The sequence below is a fragment of the Centroberyx affinis genome, unplaced genomic scaffold, assembly GCF_046629955.1.
Source record: "Centroberyx affinis isolate AG114_WGS23_722 - 3 ecotype Tasmania unplaced genomic scaffold, CSIRO-AGI_Caff_v1 ptg000557l_1, whole genome shotgun sequence".
Classification (NCBI taxonomy): domain Eukaryota; kingdom Metazoa; phylum Chordata; class Actinopteri; order Beryciformes; family Berycidae; genus Centroberyx; species Centroberyx affinis.
The window spans coordinates 534,847-554,928 of record NW_027279200.1 but is presented as its reverse complement, the minus strand read 5'-3'; the positions used below and the strand labels follow the sequence as shown (position 1 = coordinate 554,928).

Below are 20,082 nucleotides of genomic sequence, written 5' to 3'. Positions count from 1 at the left end.
ACACAAAAAAGTTAAAATATTGTGCTTAGTATGTGGTAACGGCAGCTGATCCAAGTTTGATCAAAATTTGTTTTGGCTCTCCTGTAAAATCTACAATAACACACTTACTTACGCCCCTTTGGCTCCAGTCTCTCCTTCCTGCAACATTTACTGGAAAGAGGGGAAATTGGAATGGTTGTAGTTCAAGTTAAGACCGCATTACCCATCATACATTGTGAGCAAAACTCGCCGCACCTTCATCGGGTGGAGCTTGTGAACGTGGGAACGTTTGTGGGTTGCTGGTTGCTAGAGTGAAAATTGTTTGACAGGGAGGTGAAGCGACCTGTGCGCAGGGATTGGAAATAGAAGTTACTTTTTATGTATCGGTCGCAGTTTTTGAGTGACCGGGGAAGCAAATTGGCTCGCATGCGACAGATGTTTTTTACGAGTCTCAGCAACAGGGCATAGTACAAAATGTCACGGACTGTTTCAGCCTTGAGCAGAGGGAAGCGCGACTAGTACACCGCAACGCGGAAAATATTCAGCGGGGAGAGAATGCGAATGGTGCGAAGAGACCGAAATCAAACAAAATGGAAACGATGTAGCGTCGCTGCGGCATTTCATATAGCTAGAACTAACGTTAGAGTAGAAAATAGATAGCTAAGGAGCTAGCAAGTTAACTAATATACATGCAAAGTTATTCCCCAGAGAAGCTGAAACGGAGCCTGTAGGTGGCTTTTGAAACAGAGGAGTTCGCCAGCATTGAGAAATCAAAGAAGATAAGAAACTAGAAGATGCTACGGAGAAGACTGAACCGTTTGGTATGTGTGCCAGGCAGCAACACTACACACACGGCTAGCTTGTGGCATCCGGCTGCTCCAGTTAGCTGTTAAATGCTGTGATTCTACCCTGAAATACTGTGAGCTTGCATTGCCACTATTTTCCTTTACAACGTCTACTGTAGGTTATGAAACTGTAACAAACTGTTACTTCACAGTGCTTGACAGCACGAAGCCGCTGTCATAGCTGTTGCCAGCCAGCTAGCTACCTATGAGGAGTAGGTAACTAACCTAAGTTGTTGCCAGCCATGATGAAGGCACGACAGATGTAATGCTAGCTCGGTAGCTGACTTACAGAGTCCTTAAACTACACTTTCAGCTCAAATACAGGGATTGTGGGAAGGCAGTGTTTATTTTTCTCAATGTAAACTCACCTTTTATGTTTGCCTTTTACGTTTTTATTGATTAAATGCACAATGAAGAAAGTCTTGATCGCCCACCTGTATACGCAGGTCAGCTTTGGTCCTACAGCTCAATTGGCAGACCACTATTTCGCCAGGGGTGGGGGCTGATTCTCACTGGGCCACAAATGGTTAAAAATATGCAGCATGGTTGTATCACGAGAGGCTTTGCAGAAAGACAGCCACCAAATGGCACGTTATGCATTTTCTCTGTGTCTTTAAGCTTATGCATCTTTTGTCTCTTTAACACTATACAGCTGGGCTCGTTTTTCCTGTACAAAATAGTTGTTCCCAATTGTGTTGCAATTGCTTTCCGAATATACTCTACTTTGTGTCCAACCACTGGATTTGTTCATCCAAGAAGTTGGTATTTTGCCGAGATTGACTGCCTTGACATCACATTTCATGAGTCATCAATTTACTGCTCATCATTTTAAGGTTTAGCCTTTGGTTTTATTGCCCTTCTCATAGGTCTTATAGTTATTCAGTCATGGGTAGGCTAGTTGATAGTGGAGTAACTATCCACAGGGACCGTCGCAAGCCCTAGTTTATGAATGCTAAACCATCTTTACTGCCTTTTTATCATCGTCTTATGCACCAGTAACCTGTTGTCACTAGTGGGTTGAATCCCCCATAGTGTACGTGAGCAGTATAGATACCGACAGTGAATAAGGAGAAGCAATATAATAATTATACTGCCTGACCCTCTTCCTGGCCTCTCTCTAAGTGTTGCCAGGTCAGCGGATTTTCCTGCTTCTGGAGAGGTTTGCTGCTGTAATTTCTCTTCGGTGTGAGCTGTAAATAATATTTTGTGTGGAGCAGCCAGCCATACTGTCATTGATGCACATTGTGCCGTTATCTCAGGCTCTGGCTCTCTGCCTCCTAATTCACACCACCCTCCCCTAGCCCACGGGAGGTATGTGCATCATGAAGAGCGAGCGAGAGAGAGGGAGACTGCTCATACCAAAGGCACTGAAGAGGCCGCATGAGTCTCACTTGAGTCTCCCACTATGATGCACTGTGCCGCTAAACCCTTAGTGTGTCTTTGGAAAGTCATTAAAGATGGCTGTGGGAATGAGTGGGGCTGGGCTTTTCATCGGGGGGAAGCTCCAGAGGTTGTAATGGTCTGACAGGAATGCAAAATCACACAGTTGCCTTTGATGTTCTCTCAAGCCCTTGAAGGCAGCAGCGTGATCTGTGAGAGGTGGAGCCTGGCGGAAATGTGATAGTATTCATTGTGGGAGCCCCTGCCTTGACTGCGAGGAGAACAACATAGACACATGAAAGCACCATTGCCCAGGCAGTTCCTCAGTATCTTCCCTGCTCCATGGTAACCAGTAGGCCAACTCCCACTCACTAGCTAGGTAGACACAACAGATGTCAAGTTTCTGCTTTATGTTTTGATTCTGTTACAATAGCAAAATGCTCCTTTGTTAATAGTGAAGAGCACACATACAGTAAGCTCCTGTCAAGAGGTCCAGTCCTCCACCACCCAGTTAAAGGGTGGAAGCTCTACAGGTGCTCTTAATCTGTATACTAAGGCTGCTGAAATGACCACATTTGTATTATTTTTTTTAAAAATAATTTGATTTCCAGAACTCATAATTAATTTTCCAATTGCATATACCATATATCATTTGTTTATTTCCTTGCAATATATTTTTGCAGAAAAATACCCAGGGAAAACATAACAGAATGATAAATGCACATATAAATCAACAGACAAAGAAAAAAAAACAACTAAACTCAAATTGTTTATCTTCTACAATCAAACCTCCATCTACTTGAGAGTGAAATGACCACATTAACACTAACTGAGCTGATTTGAGTTAGGTCTATGTAGTAATAAGATTGAGAAGTTTTAAGAAGGGAAGAATGGAAACAATAGCTGAACTGTTATATGATTGTAGCAGTATTGTAGTGTTTTCTGTGTTAAGTCTATGATACTGAGCATGCTATTTGGCTTATGGTAAAACTACAGCATCATAGGCCTGGACATAGGCATACATTTTAATTGCACCTTATTTACGATTATTTTAGTCATATGCTGAAGTGCACTCAAAAATACTCATGTGCATTTTTTGTGTCACAGCAGCATGTTAATCTGCCAAGTGAAAATGCACTCTAAGCAATTATAATATGAAGTGAGATTCTAGCCTACTTTTTTTATTTCCTGTGATTTAGCGTCTGATTCTTAAACACTCCAGTGCTGTATGGCGTGATGGAGCTGTTTTAAGTACCTTTGGAGGGGGCTCTAATTGCAAGCTGGTGGGGCTCACCATGTGACTGTGTTACAACTCTCTCGCACGCAAATTCCACTGCGTTTTGAGGTCCGTCAAATGTCAGGGTCTTGAGTGCCGAATGAAGTCTCAGGTATTTTCGGTCATCATCTTTACTCCTGAGAGCTGTCAGCTCTGCCCAGGGTGCAGCACCACTCTGGTCCTCCTCTCCCCCTGTTCTGCTTTCCCCACCCTTTTACCCCCCTCTCTGTCTCTCTTCAGTCTGTCTGTCCTGCAGCAGGTTGACATACTGACTGCACTGGGGCCTGTCTGTCTCAGCCCTGCTGCTTCTGCTCGGCTGTGACCTAAGCACTAATAAGCAGACCCTTGCCTGGCAGGGGACGTTGTTTTGTATCAGGCCTTTGCAGGCATGCATGTCAAACAGAGTTTGAGAGCCCCAGGGCAGCGCAAACCTGCTTCTCAGGTCGGCTTAGGGTGTCTGTGGGCTAGAGATTTGTACGCATACCTACACAAACAAGTGTAGAAATAGGCGACATGCACATACACGCGTGCATATTGAGATGTTTTTGTGCAAACATATTTCGATAACATAAACAACACAAGGTGAAATAGGTTTTCAGAGACTTTATCTGGTATCGCTCTTCACAGGAAACTCAAGTTTTGTTCAACAATAGAAGAGGAACTGCTTTATTTGTGATATTTCCATCTGCCCTGTAGTGTTCATTGGGGCGTTGCGTCTACTTCGATGCATATTAAGGCCCCATTAATCTACAACTCGGCTCATGTCTCTTTCATTGTGTTTTGGCCTTGGTGAGATATCTACTTCAGAATGCTCCAGATATGGTGTCTAAGGTGCATACCATGTAACTGTGACATCCTGGGTTCGAATCCAGCCTGGGACCTTTGTCGCTTGTCAATGCCCTCTCTCTCCCCCAATCTTTCTGGTCTCTCTTCACTATAGACCATCTAATAAAGGCAAAAATGCCAGATGCCAGATCTCCAGATGTCCACTTTATGACAGATTTAAATTAGTCTTACCATCAGATACTCCAGTTGGTATTTAATGCCCTCATGCCCAAGTAGCAGCTAGTCAGCACCTGTTGGAAAGACATGAGGGGCTCTTACCAGGTGATGACAGTTTTAGAGTGATGGTCCCATAGCGGGACTTTAGGGAGAGCAGCTAGGGTAAGAGTGCATCCGGAGGCCACAGACCATACAAGGCCTGTGGGGCCATTTGATTTATCAGGCCTGTTTCATCAGGAGAGCTAGGTATTGATTAGAACTGTGCTCCGTTTTGCCGCCATTAGTCTTGCACCGCGAACTGGCTGGCGGACAGAACTGCTTACTCTGATTTCTTTCTCTTCCTCCCTCTCTCCGTTTGGTCTCCCGCTCTCTGTCCAGTAATGAAAATCCAGCCAGTGGAGATCATCTGCACCACACAGCAGGATAATAAATATATTTAGTAGCGGGGGAGGCAGTGTAAAGGGATAAATGGCTAGCTGTGGGCTAGCTGGGTGGTGGGATAGGCTGGGGGAGCCCAGGAAAGCCCTGCGTGACTCAAGCCAAGGAAACTGTGGAACAAGGGGGTGTACCTGTAACCTCTTTGCACTTCTCCCTCTCCTTGCTCACTGTGCTCACATAATGGACAGACTCTGTCAGGCTGACTTTAGTGGTTGACGATGGAGTGGGTGGGTGGCGTAAGGTGAGGTGGGATATAAGGGAACCACAGATGCACCATGGCTTTTTGTGGCAATTTTCCATTTCCTTTTAAAAGCGAGGTTGAATTCTCAGTTTGTACCTCTAAATAATTCAGGTGGCTTCATTTATTTTGAATTCTCCTCACATCGCTCCTCCTCTCCTGACCCACGTATCCTCGCCAGGGTAGCAGCACTTAAAATGCATTCTCGTCATCCATATATTTATAAAGGCTCATCCAGAGATTCTCTGTGGCGTGCTCCAGCTCTAGCATTACCCAGAGAGCATTCGCAGTGAGATGTGAAGAGAATGCTGAGATGTGTGGGGGATATTTTTTTGTCTATGTGTGTCTCCGTCTGTGTCTGAGCCAGGAGAGCGAGTGAGCAGGGAAGGGAGGAGGAGAGAAGCCAGCATCTCCGATGTTTCGTCATCCCAGCTTTTCATTGTCACTTTCTTTGCCACCTGAAATGATACTGGCTGACACACAGAAGAAGAAGAACCGTAACCTCCATGTGAGGATTTAACGAGTCACAAACGCATGCTCTGAAATATACAACCCCCAAGCATCCCCCACCCCCACCCCCACCACCCCCCACACACACACAGAGGTTAAGAAACAGCTTCCCAGCTAGGCAGGCGGCATCACAGGCAGAAAAATGAGTCTTTTAAATGTGGTCACGATTGACTGGGAGGAAAGGCATGGTGAGGGACTGCCCAAACCAAGCATGGCCTCAGCACAGAGGAAGGAAGGAGCCACATTGATTTTAGTCATTAGGGTTGTTCCCCTCCTATGCAGTGTCTGAGGATAATTAATTGAATAGCAATTACAGTCAATGTAGCTTGGTGCATTATAAAAGATAATGTCATCAGAAGGGCTGCAGCTGAGATGGAGATTTTTAAAGCACGTCAGCATTAGGATGCAAATGTCTGTTTCTCACTATTGGATGGCTCTATCCGCCATCCAATAGGCGGGATGAAAGCCATTGTGCCGTTGAGCAGTTTAGTTTAGTCGCAGCCCATACACTACATGCAAACAAGAAGATGCAAACAGTAGCTGAATCAAGCAACCTCATCTAGGTACCTGACTCTGGTGCCTTGTGTAAGTGCTATGGCCCAAACCCCCCCCCGCCCCACACACACAAACAGAGTCACATACACACACAACCCCCTTCCCTATTGGACACTTCCCTGTATGTGCACTTGGCTGGGAAAACCATACCCCATTTATGGCCACACTACTTTAAATTCTCTTTAATTATAGATTAAAGTGTGACTCTGGTGCTGCTCAAAATATGCTCACTTTTCCCGGTCTTTAAATATGAAGTGTAGAGATTTTCTCCCTAAGACCCCTAGAAAATAATTCATTCATGTCATTCCCTCCAGTACTTAGTGAGCCGACTGGCCTAGAGGGCCATAGGTCTGGGGACTTAAGCTCAAACTGGGGGAGGTTGAGTAACATGTACTCGTGAAACCTAAACTGAAGCCTCAGTAAATGAATGCTTAAAAACTATAAAGCAGTTACAAAATGACTTTCCTATTTAATAGAAAACTAGTTTACAGTTTTGTGATGTTGAGGCTACATTTTAGTGTCTTATTTGGTCTGTGTAAATTTATTTTGAGGGACAGTGTGCACGCAAAAACACGCAAAACTGGACTTCCACCTCTCCAACACTACAGACACTCTCTCCTTTGCTCCTGCCTGCTTATCTATTTTTCGGCAATATTTTCCTGTTTTTCCGGCTGGAAGAACTGGTGAATGCCGGACTTAAACTCACCCCCAAAATGACTTTCCTATTTAATAGAAAACTAGTATCCAGTTTTGTGACGTTGAGGCTACATTTTAGTGTCTTATTTGGTCTGTGTAAAGGTTTTATTTTGAGGAACAGTGTGCACGCAAAAACACGCAAAACTGGACTTCCGCCTCTCCAACACTACAGACACTCTCTCCTTTGCTCCTGCCTGCTTATCTATTTTTCGGCAATATTTTCCTGTTTTTCCAGCTGCAATGCACAAAACTATGAGTGGGAGTTCCTGTTAACTACTAATTCTACAGGATTAAAGTGATTAAAGTGATCAGAGGTTGTGATCACCTAGCCTATTTTCAAACTTTTTCACCATTCGGGATTACACGATGCCTCCTCACACTCTGGACTGCCATAAACTGCTACAGAAGATTGCTTTACTAGAAACCAGAATTTTTGCAGTGGAAAATGACAGAGAACTTCATGACACACTTCCAAAGTCTTCAGTCGGTGAGTTAAAACAGCCTAGACCTCAGTCGGTGAGTTAAAACAGCCTAGACCTCAGTCGGTGAGTTAAAACAGCCTAGACCTCAGTCGGTGAGTTAAAACAGCCTAGAACTCAGGCTCAGAGTGCTAATGAAGTGCCAGCATTGAATGATTCCATAACCTTCCCAAAACTTGGTAAACCTGAACCAGTACCAAAGAAACTAACTGAACAGACTTGAGTCTGCTATCCACTGGTATACGCTCGGCACAAAGCCCAAAAATAAACACACAAATAGACAGCAGACTAATGCAAATAAGAGACTGCAGTCATCCCCGACATTACGGCTGGAAAATAGATTTGAACCACTACTGAATCTATGTGAATCAGAAATGGCGACCACTATTGATCATTTGCACAAGGAAGAATGGCAACAGACTCTATTGGGGCCCACCCACAATCGGGGGCATACCTTGGACTTGATTATCACTAGGGGTCTGGATATCACTAAAACTGCTGCTATTGATGTTGCCATATCTGATCATTTCTGTGTTTTCTTTGATGTGTCTATAAATCTGGGACTACAAGCTAGGCCAAAAATTGTTAAAAAAGCTACATCAATGATAATACTGCTGCAGCTTTTATGAACGCAATATCTATGTCACAAACGCCCAATGCGCATTGTATTAATGACCTTTTTGAAAATGTTAATTGTCAAATTAGGAATGCCATTGATGACATTGCACCAGTTAAGGTGAAAATCTCTGGAAAGACTTAAGAAAACAGAACACATTACACCAGTTCTTAGGTCACTGCATTTGCTTCCAGTGTGCCATAGAATTGATTTTAAAATTCTGCAAAATGGCTTAGCTCCAAAATACATTTCTGACCTGCTCCAAGGATATGAGCCACCCAGACCTCTGAGGTCATCTGGGACTGGTCTGTTAGTTGTTCCCAGGGTGAAAACTAAATCAGGTGAAGCTGCTTTTAGTAATTATGCTCCCAATTACTGGAATAAACTTCCAGAAGCACTGAGATGTGCTCCCACTGTCAGCTCTTTTAAAAGTCGGCTCAAAACATTCCTTTTCTCTGTGGCCTTCTGCTAAATCACCTGTATGTAGATGTAACAGGTGTTATCTTTATTTATTTATTTTATTTATGTTTTACCTATTTTATACAAAATTACTGAGGGAGTCACTCTCAGAGAAGTTATACTGGCTGACCAGAGGTGTCACCAGTGTGAGAGTGACTGCTCAATATCTTTCTTTCTTTCCTTTCTAATGTCATTTTATGTATTTTTTCTGTTTTATGTGAAGCACATTGTATTTGTGCTATATAAATAAAGCTTGCCTTGCCTTGCCTTGCAATTGGACACAGACCTTGGTCAGCATTTTATAAAGCGCTTACACATTTCCTGTCTACAACCATCTTTTTTTTCCACAAATGGTAAACATTTTCACATCCCTCATTCATTTTCATCAGGTACTCTTGTTTGAGGCAAAGCCTGAGGCAGACTTTGTCCGGATTGCTTTTTACACTGGGTTTTTGCCACCAAACATTTGTGCAGCACTGCTCATTTACATTCACATTGTACGCAGACAGGAAATTATAAGCAAATCAATCTTTGTTTTGAGGACATGCATTCAAGCTTATAGCCACCTGTTATCTTTTCACAGAATTGTCTTTGGTTTGAGAACCACATTGCTAAAGTAGTCAGCACAACATCTGTCAGTGGCTTACTTGAGTAGACCAGATGATTGAGGCAGCAGATAGTTCCCAGCGCGAGGTCTAGATGAGTTTTCCCTCCTCCCCAGTGTCGAGGGACACAGTGTAATGTAGGCCAGTACCAGCCCATGGTACAGTACGCTCTGTGTCTTGTACAGCTGCAGGGATGCTACTAGAACAATGAGCCTTTGCCTTTCCACAACAGCTCCTTAGGATCAGCCCTCAATTCAAGTTGGACTGTTATTACTCTGTGGGCCACTCATCACTGTGTGCAAACGGCGGTCAGAGAGGAGGGTAGCCCCTGATATGGGGTCTTTATACTATGCCATAGGCCATTGTGGGTGAACTCGTGATGGAGGTAACTCCTGCTATAGTTTCACTATGGGGTAATAGCTTTGCTTTTCATTACTTTGGTCTGAATAATGCGGTAGTTAGCCTTTTGTCTGGTAGTGTTGTTTATTAATAATGTGTTTTTGGAGAGATAGTCTGCTTGTTAACTGTATGGCAATATGCTGTGGCCACAGCCTTTTGCATAGCATCCAAACTCGCTCAACTGTCAAAGTAATCTTTTAAGCTGTGATACAGGGACAACATTTTGAAGTTGAAGCAATAGGCAATTTTGGACACAGTAATGGCCAGCAGTGTACTTCATCATTCTTCTTTTCCTTCCAGCCCAAAATTACATTCACATTGGTTGTATCTTAATTGTCAACTCTCATTCCCGTTGTGAAGGCAATATTTCTCATTTCCATTTTGCTAAGGTATAATCGCACAGCAAGTGTGCATGTTTTCAACTGTGGCAAATGTTTTCAATTGCCTAATTCCGTTTCACCTTTATTTACCAAGGGAAAGTCAACTGAGTATGCTTGCTCTTTTTCAGCAATGCCATGCTTCACATTCACACAGTTTTCTGGGAGGTTTCTGGAACCGTAGTGACCATTCACCCATTTTGAGGCAAAATGACGTACATAACTAATACAGTGATAACAAACTAAGCATGTAATTTAGGTAGGGGCATACAATTGTACAGATACTGTATATGAACATAATATGAACACTATTTTTGGTAGCTACTAAATGGTTACCAAATACAAGAAGCTGATTCTAAAACAGGCCATGGAACATCCTCTATGTCACTCAGAAGAAAATATGATAATAATAACGTTACCCATGGCAGTGGTGAAATGCATTTGCTTGCGTTGCTGATGGTTGAATCTCCTACCTGCATTACACCATAGAGGCATCAAATCAAGAGCATCAAATGATGCTTCCAATGCATTCAAGCTTTTCAGAAGTGGCCGAAAGTGATGGAAGGATGGTAGTTTATCTTTTCTCTTAAACTCCAGGAACTGGAATCAAATGCCATTCATAAGTAACAGTTGTTCCACACTGTTCTCTAGTATTCTGTGGCACTGTTTAAGATGTATTGAAGGAAACTGGCATGAAACTTCCTTGTAGAAGAGGTAGAACTAAAGCAATTTTGGAAAGAAAATGTATTAAAATGTTCATATGACTCTAACCTAAAGATAAAGCATGAATAATATGTTATGAAATGCTGAACATCATTTTCCAGCGAGATAATTTGGTCCAAGATAATAAACGGGATGAATTTTACAAACTAGGTTTTTGTGATCGGAATTTTATATTTTCAGTTAAATTTATTTAATTTCCATTCCACTTTGATATGAAAAAGTGATTGATTTCAGACTAACTATCTGATATAAATGTATTTTAAACTACTTTTGCAGCACAGGAATATGTGTAAAAACTGAAGAGGCTGAATTCTTTTGAAGTTACTGTAGTTAACAAATCTAACTTCAGTTTGTTAATGTGTCTTCATGCTATATGCTGTCTTTCACAATGTAGCCTAGTCTGCAAATCCTCATAGTGACAGCTTGAAACAGGCTCTCTTCAGTGTCTGACTACAATACACTGAACAGTTGGATGTGTAATCAAAACTGAGAGAATTACAATTAGAAAGAAAGAGCGAGCAAGCTGGAGAAGGACAGGCAGGTGGGCCGGTAAGAAGGAGTGAGAGAGGGGAGTGCCAAGTCGAGTGCTGCAGTGACGAACAGCATTGACTCAACGCGTGCCTCTTGCGTTCAAACATTCATCACTCAACTCCATCCAACCTCTGTCGTACTAATAACAACTTTATGTTGCAGTTAGGCTGTTTTTGCTGTTGTCATCAACGTTTCCTGTAGCAGTTTCCAGGAGTTAAGGCCTGTGTTCTTTCATTTATTCATTTCATTACTCTCAGAATACGATTACTAGTTTTTCACTATAGCCTTCTCTTGTGGACATGTTGACTCATTGGATTTCCCCTCCATTTGATGTTTAGACCTACATTTTTTTTCATCACTCCTTTCCCCCTTGGGGCATTCCCTCCTAGGGTTTCCCATCTTTGTGATGAGAGGAAAAACTGTCCAGTTAATACTGTTAGAGCTACACACTGCACTAAATTGCAGGTACCTGACCTATGATGACCTTACTGACCCTGGGAGGGACTTCATAAAACCTGATAGAGTAGATAAGATGCAGGTTGAGCAGGATGTAGTTAAGTAGTTAAATATTGATATGGGATTGTGAGTCTCACACAAACATGTACGCATACAAGCGCACACGGCTTACTCTTGCCAGTTTCTCACTATTGGTACAACTGAATGAAGGAGTAGATTGTATACAGCTCATTTTTTTTTTTTGCCCAGAGAATCATTGAAACAGATGCTAAGGTCAAATGGGAATATGGCCTTGGCAAGGAGTATGTCTCTTTGCTTTCTGTGTAGTCTGGAGCAAGTGTTATTAGTGCATGTGCAGAGCATAAAGAAGTACGAGCATAGGTCTCTCTCTCACACAGCCCCCTCACACCTCATTAAATGTGTCTAAGTAGATTTTCTAAGTGGATTTTTTTGAGGCTTAATGACACAGCTCATGCATTCCGCACTGAATGAGCTCGGTGTTTTAGTCCCTTGTGCTGAAGTTACAAAACCAAAAGAGAACAGACCGTGTTCAGAACAAAGCCTAACCTACCATATTCTTTTGGGATTATTTTTTTCAATTTGCTTCAGCACTATTGTAAGAAAAAGTCACAGCATTGACAACACTCTGCTTGTTTGACCACAAAATCCATTTGTGTCAGGGTAAATAATACTTGCTGTGCTGTTGTAGCACCTGCAGCCACTGGTCTGTTTGTTTTCTATACATCTTAATATCATCTTTCTTTGCAGTTAGCTCAGAGACACTTGTCAAATTAAGTCACTTGTCATTGACACCAAAGAGACAACTACTGTATGAGCACCCTCTTTGAGATACACATGTACGCTGCCTCATCCACGCTTCACATAACCCTTAGCACCATGCTTAACAACTGGAGATGCAGGCATCCAAAACCCACTTTGCTGCCCATAACAGTCCTGATGACCAACACAATTTAAAATTGGTGTCTACACTAGCTTCAGCACTACACCTACAGGCCATAATACACTGGCAACATGTTAAGGCATCATTGATGTGCAATCTTGCAGACAATTATCAGGAATAGTAATAGGAATTTTTATTTATTGGTGATTACTCTTTGTTCCTTATTTACCAGTGTTACCTGCAACTGGGAGAGGAAAAAAAGAGAGAAAAGGGATGGGCGCTATACCCCTTTTAAACTTAGCCGATGTGACGTGTTCCTGTTCACGCTGAGGTTAGACTAGGCCTACATCTTAACAAAGGAACTGTGAACTCTTAGCTGTTTTAAAATGGTCGCCACCAAATTCGACTGATACCACTGTCAGCGGCTGTTATTTTAGGCCAGTGGTTGTGAGATGTTTTCTGCAAACCTACATCTTGAATACAGGGTTAGCTTGTCAAATCAGCTTTGGGGCATATCAGGCCCCAAAGCTGATTTGACATACTATTGTGCAGGATAATTCAGCGACATTTTTCCTGTTTAGAGGCTCCTAATCTACTGCTGTACTGTGTTTTTACTTAGCCCCAGCTTACATCACATGTACTAGGAAAGGCTTTGCTAACATAATATAGCCAGTAGCTTTGGATACCATTTTCTCCTGAATAATTTAACAACCCATTTTAATCTCCTCGCAATTCACCTACAGGTCCTGACCGAGTCTTTAAAAACACTGCTCTAAGCTATCTTAAGTAATTCTGTCTATGGGCAAGGACGCTTTAAATGGCATAGTGTGGAATCTGAGAATAGGCCTATGTCACCAGCTGCACACTTTCGTCAACATTTTGATATGATTTTGAGATCTGATTCTTATTTCTGATTTTATGCAGTCCAATTGCTGTATGTTCACAATTGCAAAATGGCTGTTATGTGTCTCCTGTGGCTCCATAAATATCTATTTATTTAGATCTCTGTCCGAATTACTTTTTCTCTCCCTCTCAATCTTTTTACTTTGCTTGTGTGCATTGTCGCTGGATTGCATCCAGACTACGTAGAATTATGATCACAATGCGAGCCTGACAACTCCCATATCTGTCGTTGAAGATCTGATGTCAGTGTGAGCAAAATTCAATTATTTGTTCATCCATATTGGCTTCTCAATGTATCCTGGTGTGATCGGATGATAAAAGTTGCATTGAAATAACAAGTTTGACTATAGCCAGATAATTTTGTATCAACGATTACCTTTCAAGATTCTTTATATTCTTTAATTGATATGTCAGGAAAAATAATTCTAGACTGGAGCTTCAAGGGCAAGTTATTGACATCCGGGTATTGGACTTGAGGCTGACTGTTGACTTGCAACAATTTGCTCATTATAGATCAGTTCAGCTAACAGCATGGAGATTGTGACCAAGTGGGATAGGTCACTGAATAGTGAGATGGTGTGACAGGACGCAGTGTCATCAGACCGAAGTCATCATTGAGAGTTTGGCACTGGCTGAATGCAGCCTTATATTTCCTCTGCTCTCAATGGAGTGCATTTTCCCCCTGTCCCAGCCTGTGCTCATTTTACAATGTGTGCATAATTTCATTTAGAGCATAATCTAATGTAAAGTTTCGAGTTCAGTCAATTCTCTAATGCACCGTTTATTTCTGACTGAGCAATTGCATCTCGGCTCAATTGAGCATTGGATGTTTTCTTTATTGATCCCCCTTCGCGTGTTGTAGCTAATGCATTTTCATCTAGCATGAATCTACTGTTTGGTATTGACACACTGGCACTTGACTGTAGGCCACTTTTGCTTTACTGTCTAACATCATTGGCTTTGAATGGTTCCGTTTGACCTTTGACAATGAGGCAAAGATAATGCAATCAGTTCTACTTCTTCCTTACATTAGCATTTCTTGTCCGGCCTTGAGCTCACTGTTTTGGAGATGAGCATTGCGATCACGTAACTGCTCAAAAATGAATTGGGGCCCCATGGTCTGACCCTCATTATATTTTACATTGAATTCCCCTCTAAATCAATGGGCATTCAATAGTTATGTTCTTATCTTAAGCACCCCGGGGCATGGACCACTTCCTCTTTTAATATAGAATCTCATTTTCAGCATGATTTATATGTGTTAAAGTGCCAGCATTTATTTTGAGAATTGTCTCTAAGGCCCAGAGCTTGCTTATGTAGTAGGTTTTGTGGTTGTTCAGTAACATCTATAGTTTATAGGAAAACCGCTGTTTGTTTTTCTAGTAGGCCTGTGACCTTGAGGCTGTGTTGCATTAACGCGGCTCTGGTGCATAATGACTCCCAAAGAGACGGGCACAGGTGAAAGATTGGCACTAGCGTAAGCCAGCCAACTAATACTGTTGACTGTGTGGCTTCTCACCCAAGTCCAAGCCAGAGCCCTTTGCGGGTCCTATAGCTCAAGGCTAATTTGTTTTGTAAATTGTTCCTTATTTGCTCTGGGAAATTTGCTTCGTCTGCGTAGGCCTCTGTAAATGATGATTGCTTTTCCTGTTCTTGCAGTTTGTATAATGTTATTTCAGTTATTCAGGATATATTGGCTGCACTATTGCAAATCTGGAACACTGCTATTAAATTTGTAGATGGCATTTTCAAAGTGCACAGAGTAAGGGTAACTGCCAGAAACACAGCATCTGATTCAAAGAAATGAATAAGGGTAGTCCATGGGGGTGCTCTTGGCTTACAGCTCCTCCTGGGGCCTGGTTGTTGTTTGATATGGAAAATCTGGATGTTCTTGTGTCCTTGGATCCTGTTGTACTTCCTCTCTTTCTCTCCCTCCCTTCATCTTCTGGCAGACGAGTCCGTCCGGATGGTCCTGCTGGAGGAGTGTCGGTGTGTGTCGTGTGGGTAGGGGATGGTAGGTTTGACAGCCACACTGAGGTGTAAACACTGCTGCTCACGCATAACGGAGCATTATGTAAGCTAAGCTGCCTGTTGGCTCCCCTTCCTCAGTCTGGACTGGAGAGAAGACGGGAAACAGTCAGAATTTCAGACACAGAATTTGGCCTTTATTTTGTGTTATTTGACTGCTAATGAGAAGCAAACGATTGCGCAAGTTGAGTTATGTAGGCTATGTTTTTGTCCCCACCCCGCATTAATTAGGCTCCCAAGTGTTTGAGGCTAGTCTTTGATCTAACCTGTTGTCAGAAACAGACGGTGGACAGGTCACTGTCCAGGTGGCCTTTTTTCACACGTTCACTGGCGCTGGTCCAGGATCAGCTGTCCATGGAGACCTGACAGGGTTTTGTCCCTATAAGCCCGCATGATGCTGGCCTGTGTATCAGATCCAGCAGATCTCCTGCCTGCATAGCCTTAATAATTTACAGGCACAGTAATAGCTGCACAACTTGTACTTAAGCTGAGAACACAACTACATTTAAGGGCTCGTGCGTTGGGGCCTGCACTTGAGCAGGGTGTTGTTGACTAGCGGAGGAGAGCGGAGCTGAAAGTGTGCAGCATACATAAAGAGATTAGGGATGCACCAATCAGGCTTTCTGGCACAGATTCTGATTGCCAATTTTTTTTAACAGTGTGATCAGTGTAGTCGGCCAATCACCAATCCAATTGCTGATTGAAATGATTCATTTTAGCCTGACTTTCTACTAAACATGGCACATCATGTAAAAGTGCTCAACAAGCATTAATAGTAAGAATCAAATATAGCACTGTTCTTAAAGGATTGTTTTTATGGCTGCATTACATTGGCCTATCCCATGTGTAAATAAATCCAAAACATACAATCCAAGCATAGTAATTACATGTTAGTGTGTACTTGATGATTGAGGTATTTACTCACCTATTGCCTGGTAGCGCATTGCAGCAAGTTTTTCATTGCAGCAGCATATGATCATAGGCTGTGAAATTCTGAACATCTTAGAAATGAACTGTTCTGTTTATGCCAGATGGACATGCCTACGCTACTAACGTTCTGTTGACTGCCACAAATTGGCTCATATTTTTTATGGAATACATTCGACTGCCTTTCTGATCCAGCAATTGAAACTTTTTTGGGGTCTTTTTTTTTTTTTTTTTTTTTACCGCCAGATGATGATTGGTGGCCAATTGATTGGTGCGTGGTGTATCTCCTCTTGGGTGTTATCTGTTTCTCTGCCTGGAGAGGTGGTTAGGGATAAGATAGAAGCCGAGTAGGCAGCAGAAGGAAGTAGCAGTTGTGGCCCCTCAAGGATGTTGACATTGTTACTGTCATGATTGTCCCACCCCTGTGGCTGTCCAGCCAAAGCACCAGGATTGTGTGTGGGATGAAGTCAGGAAGGAAACTTAGGTCACTGAGGGCATAGCCTAGGTCCAATTTTTCAGAGAAACATGGCTTTCCTCAGGACAGAAAATCAGTGGGTGTTTGTGTGCGTTTGTGAGTGTGGGGGGGGGGGGGGTGAGTTCAGTGAACTTCCTCGCTAAGCCTCACAATGGATCACTCAGACTTCTTGTCTGGTTTTCCTCTCCTACCTTTTTGGGCCATCATCTATACTGTGCCTTTTGAGAATTAGGCCAGGCGAGTTCCTGTAAAGTTAAATAGTGACTAAGACCTGGCTTCCCCTCCTTTGTTCTGTGATTCACCCTACCTACCTTTTAAGGAACAGGAATGTCCAGGCCACCTCATGGTGAGGGGAGACCAGTGTGTGTCTGGCTGCTGACCCAGTGTCTGAAGTCTTTCCTACTTCACACATGCGATTAGACTTGTGCGTGCATGTGTGTGTATATATAGGCATAGATAGATAGATAGATAGATAGATAGATATGCATCTGGGTGCACATGTTTATTATCCTGCCATCTGTATCAAGACAAGATAGCTGGACCCATAAATCTGAGCACAGCATTATCCTCCCTGGCAGCACAAATTTATTACTGGCTAATCATCAACGAGTGTCCACCTGGGGAAAAAAGAAATGAGCAATAGGCCCCTCACATTCACCATTTTGGCCCATTGACCCTTGTCAAACTTTCCTTTGTCCCCTGTATGAAACATTGGCTTGTGTTCAACAGCTTTCCAGTGGAGCGCTTTTGAAGTCTTTCTAATTTTCCACACCTCAGTGGAAATTCTAATAGTTTAATTCTTGACCTCTAGACAGAATTTAGGCATCATCAAACCAGAATTTTTTTTTAAGGCCACAATGAATCCTTCATGATCAGAGTGGATTTGCTGCACCTAAAATAACAATGCACCAGTGAAAATAGCTCCATTGTTTTCAATGATTTACAGTGCACCCCCATGCCTCAGATGGTGGGTCAAATGTTCAGCTTTTAGTCATGCTTGTTTTTTGTATGATGCACATTTTACCTGGTGCTCTTTTATATTCTGTTGGTTCATCAAATTGGGCTGCCTCCTAGATGAAATATGCCTCAATTTCTAACCTCTGCTCCTATGTTGGAAAGTACCTAGATTTTTTTTTTAACATTTCTCTTTTTTGCCCTCTTTCTCTTTACCCCTCCTTTTCCCCCTCCCTTCCTGTCCCGTCTAGCTTGGTGGTGATGAGAGAAGGGTAGACAGTAGGACTATCTACGTTGGCCACCGGCCGTGCCCTGCCACTGAGGTTTTCATCCCACCCAAGTTCTGTGATAACAGGATTGTGTCCTCCAAGGTAAGAAACACACAAACACACGCACACACACCTGGGCTACAGTCTGACCAGATACCACAGTGAACTTCATATGCCTATGTTTCTTTCTCTGCTCCTGCTCCTCCATGTATACTTTTCACCTGTCTTGGCCCCCCTTCTGACATTCCTACTATCTTATCCAACTCTTTGAATGCAAATTGAACTCTTATACAATCCTGAGTACGCCCCACTCCTCCTTTCTTTATTCCTCCTCCCACTGCCTCTCCACATGCTTGTCTTCCCTCCCATGGAAAGCCATTATTTGTCTGTCAGGAGAGCACTGTCTTTGGCAGTGAAATACATAGCTGCTATTAATGTACTGGCAGGGTGGGCGATTCAATCTTTTTCCCCTGGCTCTGATAGACGCCCCCCTCCCCTAAATCTCTCCCTTTAGCCCCATGTTAGCGGAGGGCTGCAGGCCCGAGCAGGTGCCGGCTGGCTGGGTTATGGATATGAGGGGTGAAGGTGATGGGGAGGATGAAGCAGTGTGAGAGGAAGAAGGCAGTGGGATTTATAGTGGTGCAGAGGGTCCCAGTGAGGATGGGCCAATCAATTGGCTCCCACCAGTGTGTCAGTGTAAACAGTCTTTAATTACCCCTGCTGTAGTGTTTATGCTCCTCCATGCCTCTGCCCTCCATCATCCTGCTGCTTTTGCGCTCTCCAACAACCAATCTCCACCTCTCTTCTCTCCCTCTCCTTGCTGCTGCACCATCACAATCATACACAGGCCCTCACACCGCCACCCCCCTTTTCTCATTACTCTCACTCTCTTTTCTCTCTGGCAAAATGAGATGGGCCATTCTGCTACCGCTGCATTTCAACACTCTCCCCATGCAGACATTCCCCTTCATAAACAGTGCCTTATTGCTGTGTGTGTGTGTGCATGTGTGTGTTTGCATTTGTCTGTGTTTTTCACCCTGGTACTTTGTGGTGTGGTATAAAGTTACCACCAGGGCATTGTTTAGCAGTCTCTTGGGGATTTGGCCAGATAAAAGTGTCACTTCAGCTACTAAAGTATCAGCAGTCATGGCCACTTAGAAAAGAAATAAAAAAAACCCATGGAAACAGATCTGTAGCCAACGTGATAAGGTAATCGGCTCTCTATTCAGGGCTAGCCGAATTAGGGAGATAAGTCGCTAATCCGAATCAATGGAATACCTGTGGGCCCCCAAGGGCCGGCTCCCTGGGCCATAGGCAGATCAGAGAGGCACCAAGCTATTGAAGTCGCCTTCCCCCCTTAACTTCCTTCCTCAGCTCAGGGAAAATATACACATATGCAGGATCCGGTGAATATTGAATGCATCTAATCCCTCTCCCCTTGCAAAGCCTTTCTCTAACCTCCTCTTCCTTGAAATCAGGTTGAAAAACATCATGCCAGGATGGGGAAATTACACAGCGATGAGCAGCATGAAAGGAGCCCTCAACACACTGTAGTAGATCCTTTGGTTGCTTTTCTCTGTCACTTAATTGCTTCTTTCCTTTTTTTTTCTCTCCCCACAGTATACAGTATGGAACTTTCTGCCAAAGAACCTGTTTGAACAGTTTAGAAGAATCGCCAATTTCTACTTCCTTATCATCTTCCTGGTGCAGGTAAGGGCAGGCCTTGTCAGTGAACCAAGAGAAGTAGAGAGAATTTATGGGTGCCTTTTGTGTGTGTAGCTGTGGGTCGTGTGAAACTTGGTGCGTGGTCACGGCCTGTGAGTGCGACTGAAGTGTTGTGTGTGAGTGAGTCAGTGTGTGGGTGCAAATTTGCCTGTGGCCATGGCAGGTGTGAAACAGTGACTGAATGTGTGAAGTGTATGTGTGTTTTGAGCAGTATGTGCATTTATAGCTGGTGTGAAATGTATTGTACTTAAGCTTGTAGCTTAATCTTGAGCTGTATTTTTCATTTAGGCTTGTGCTGTACGTCTTGAATTTCCCAGTGTTTTTATTGCCACTGTC

General features: G+C 43.1%; 1 protein-coding gene across 1 annotated transcript in view; it reads left to right on the top strand.

The window, feature by feature from the left end:
• The first annotated feature begins 300 nt into the window (after positions 1-300).
• Positions 301-20,082, top strand: part of atp11c (ATPase phospholipid transporting 11C) — a 44,929-nt gene continuing 25,147 nt past the window's right edge. The window contains exons 1-3 of the mRNA XM_071518184.1: positions 301-800; positions 18,004-18,123; positions 19,642-19,731. Coding sequence (XP_071374285.1) covers positions 774-800; positions 18,004-18,123; positions 19,642-19,731 — 237 coding nt within the window. The 5' untranslated portion in view covers positions 301-773. The remainder of the gene's footprint in view (positions 801-18,003; positions 18,124-19,641; positions 19,732-20,082) is intronic.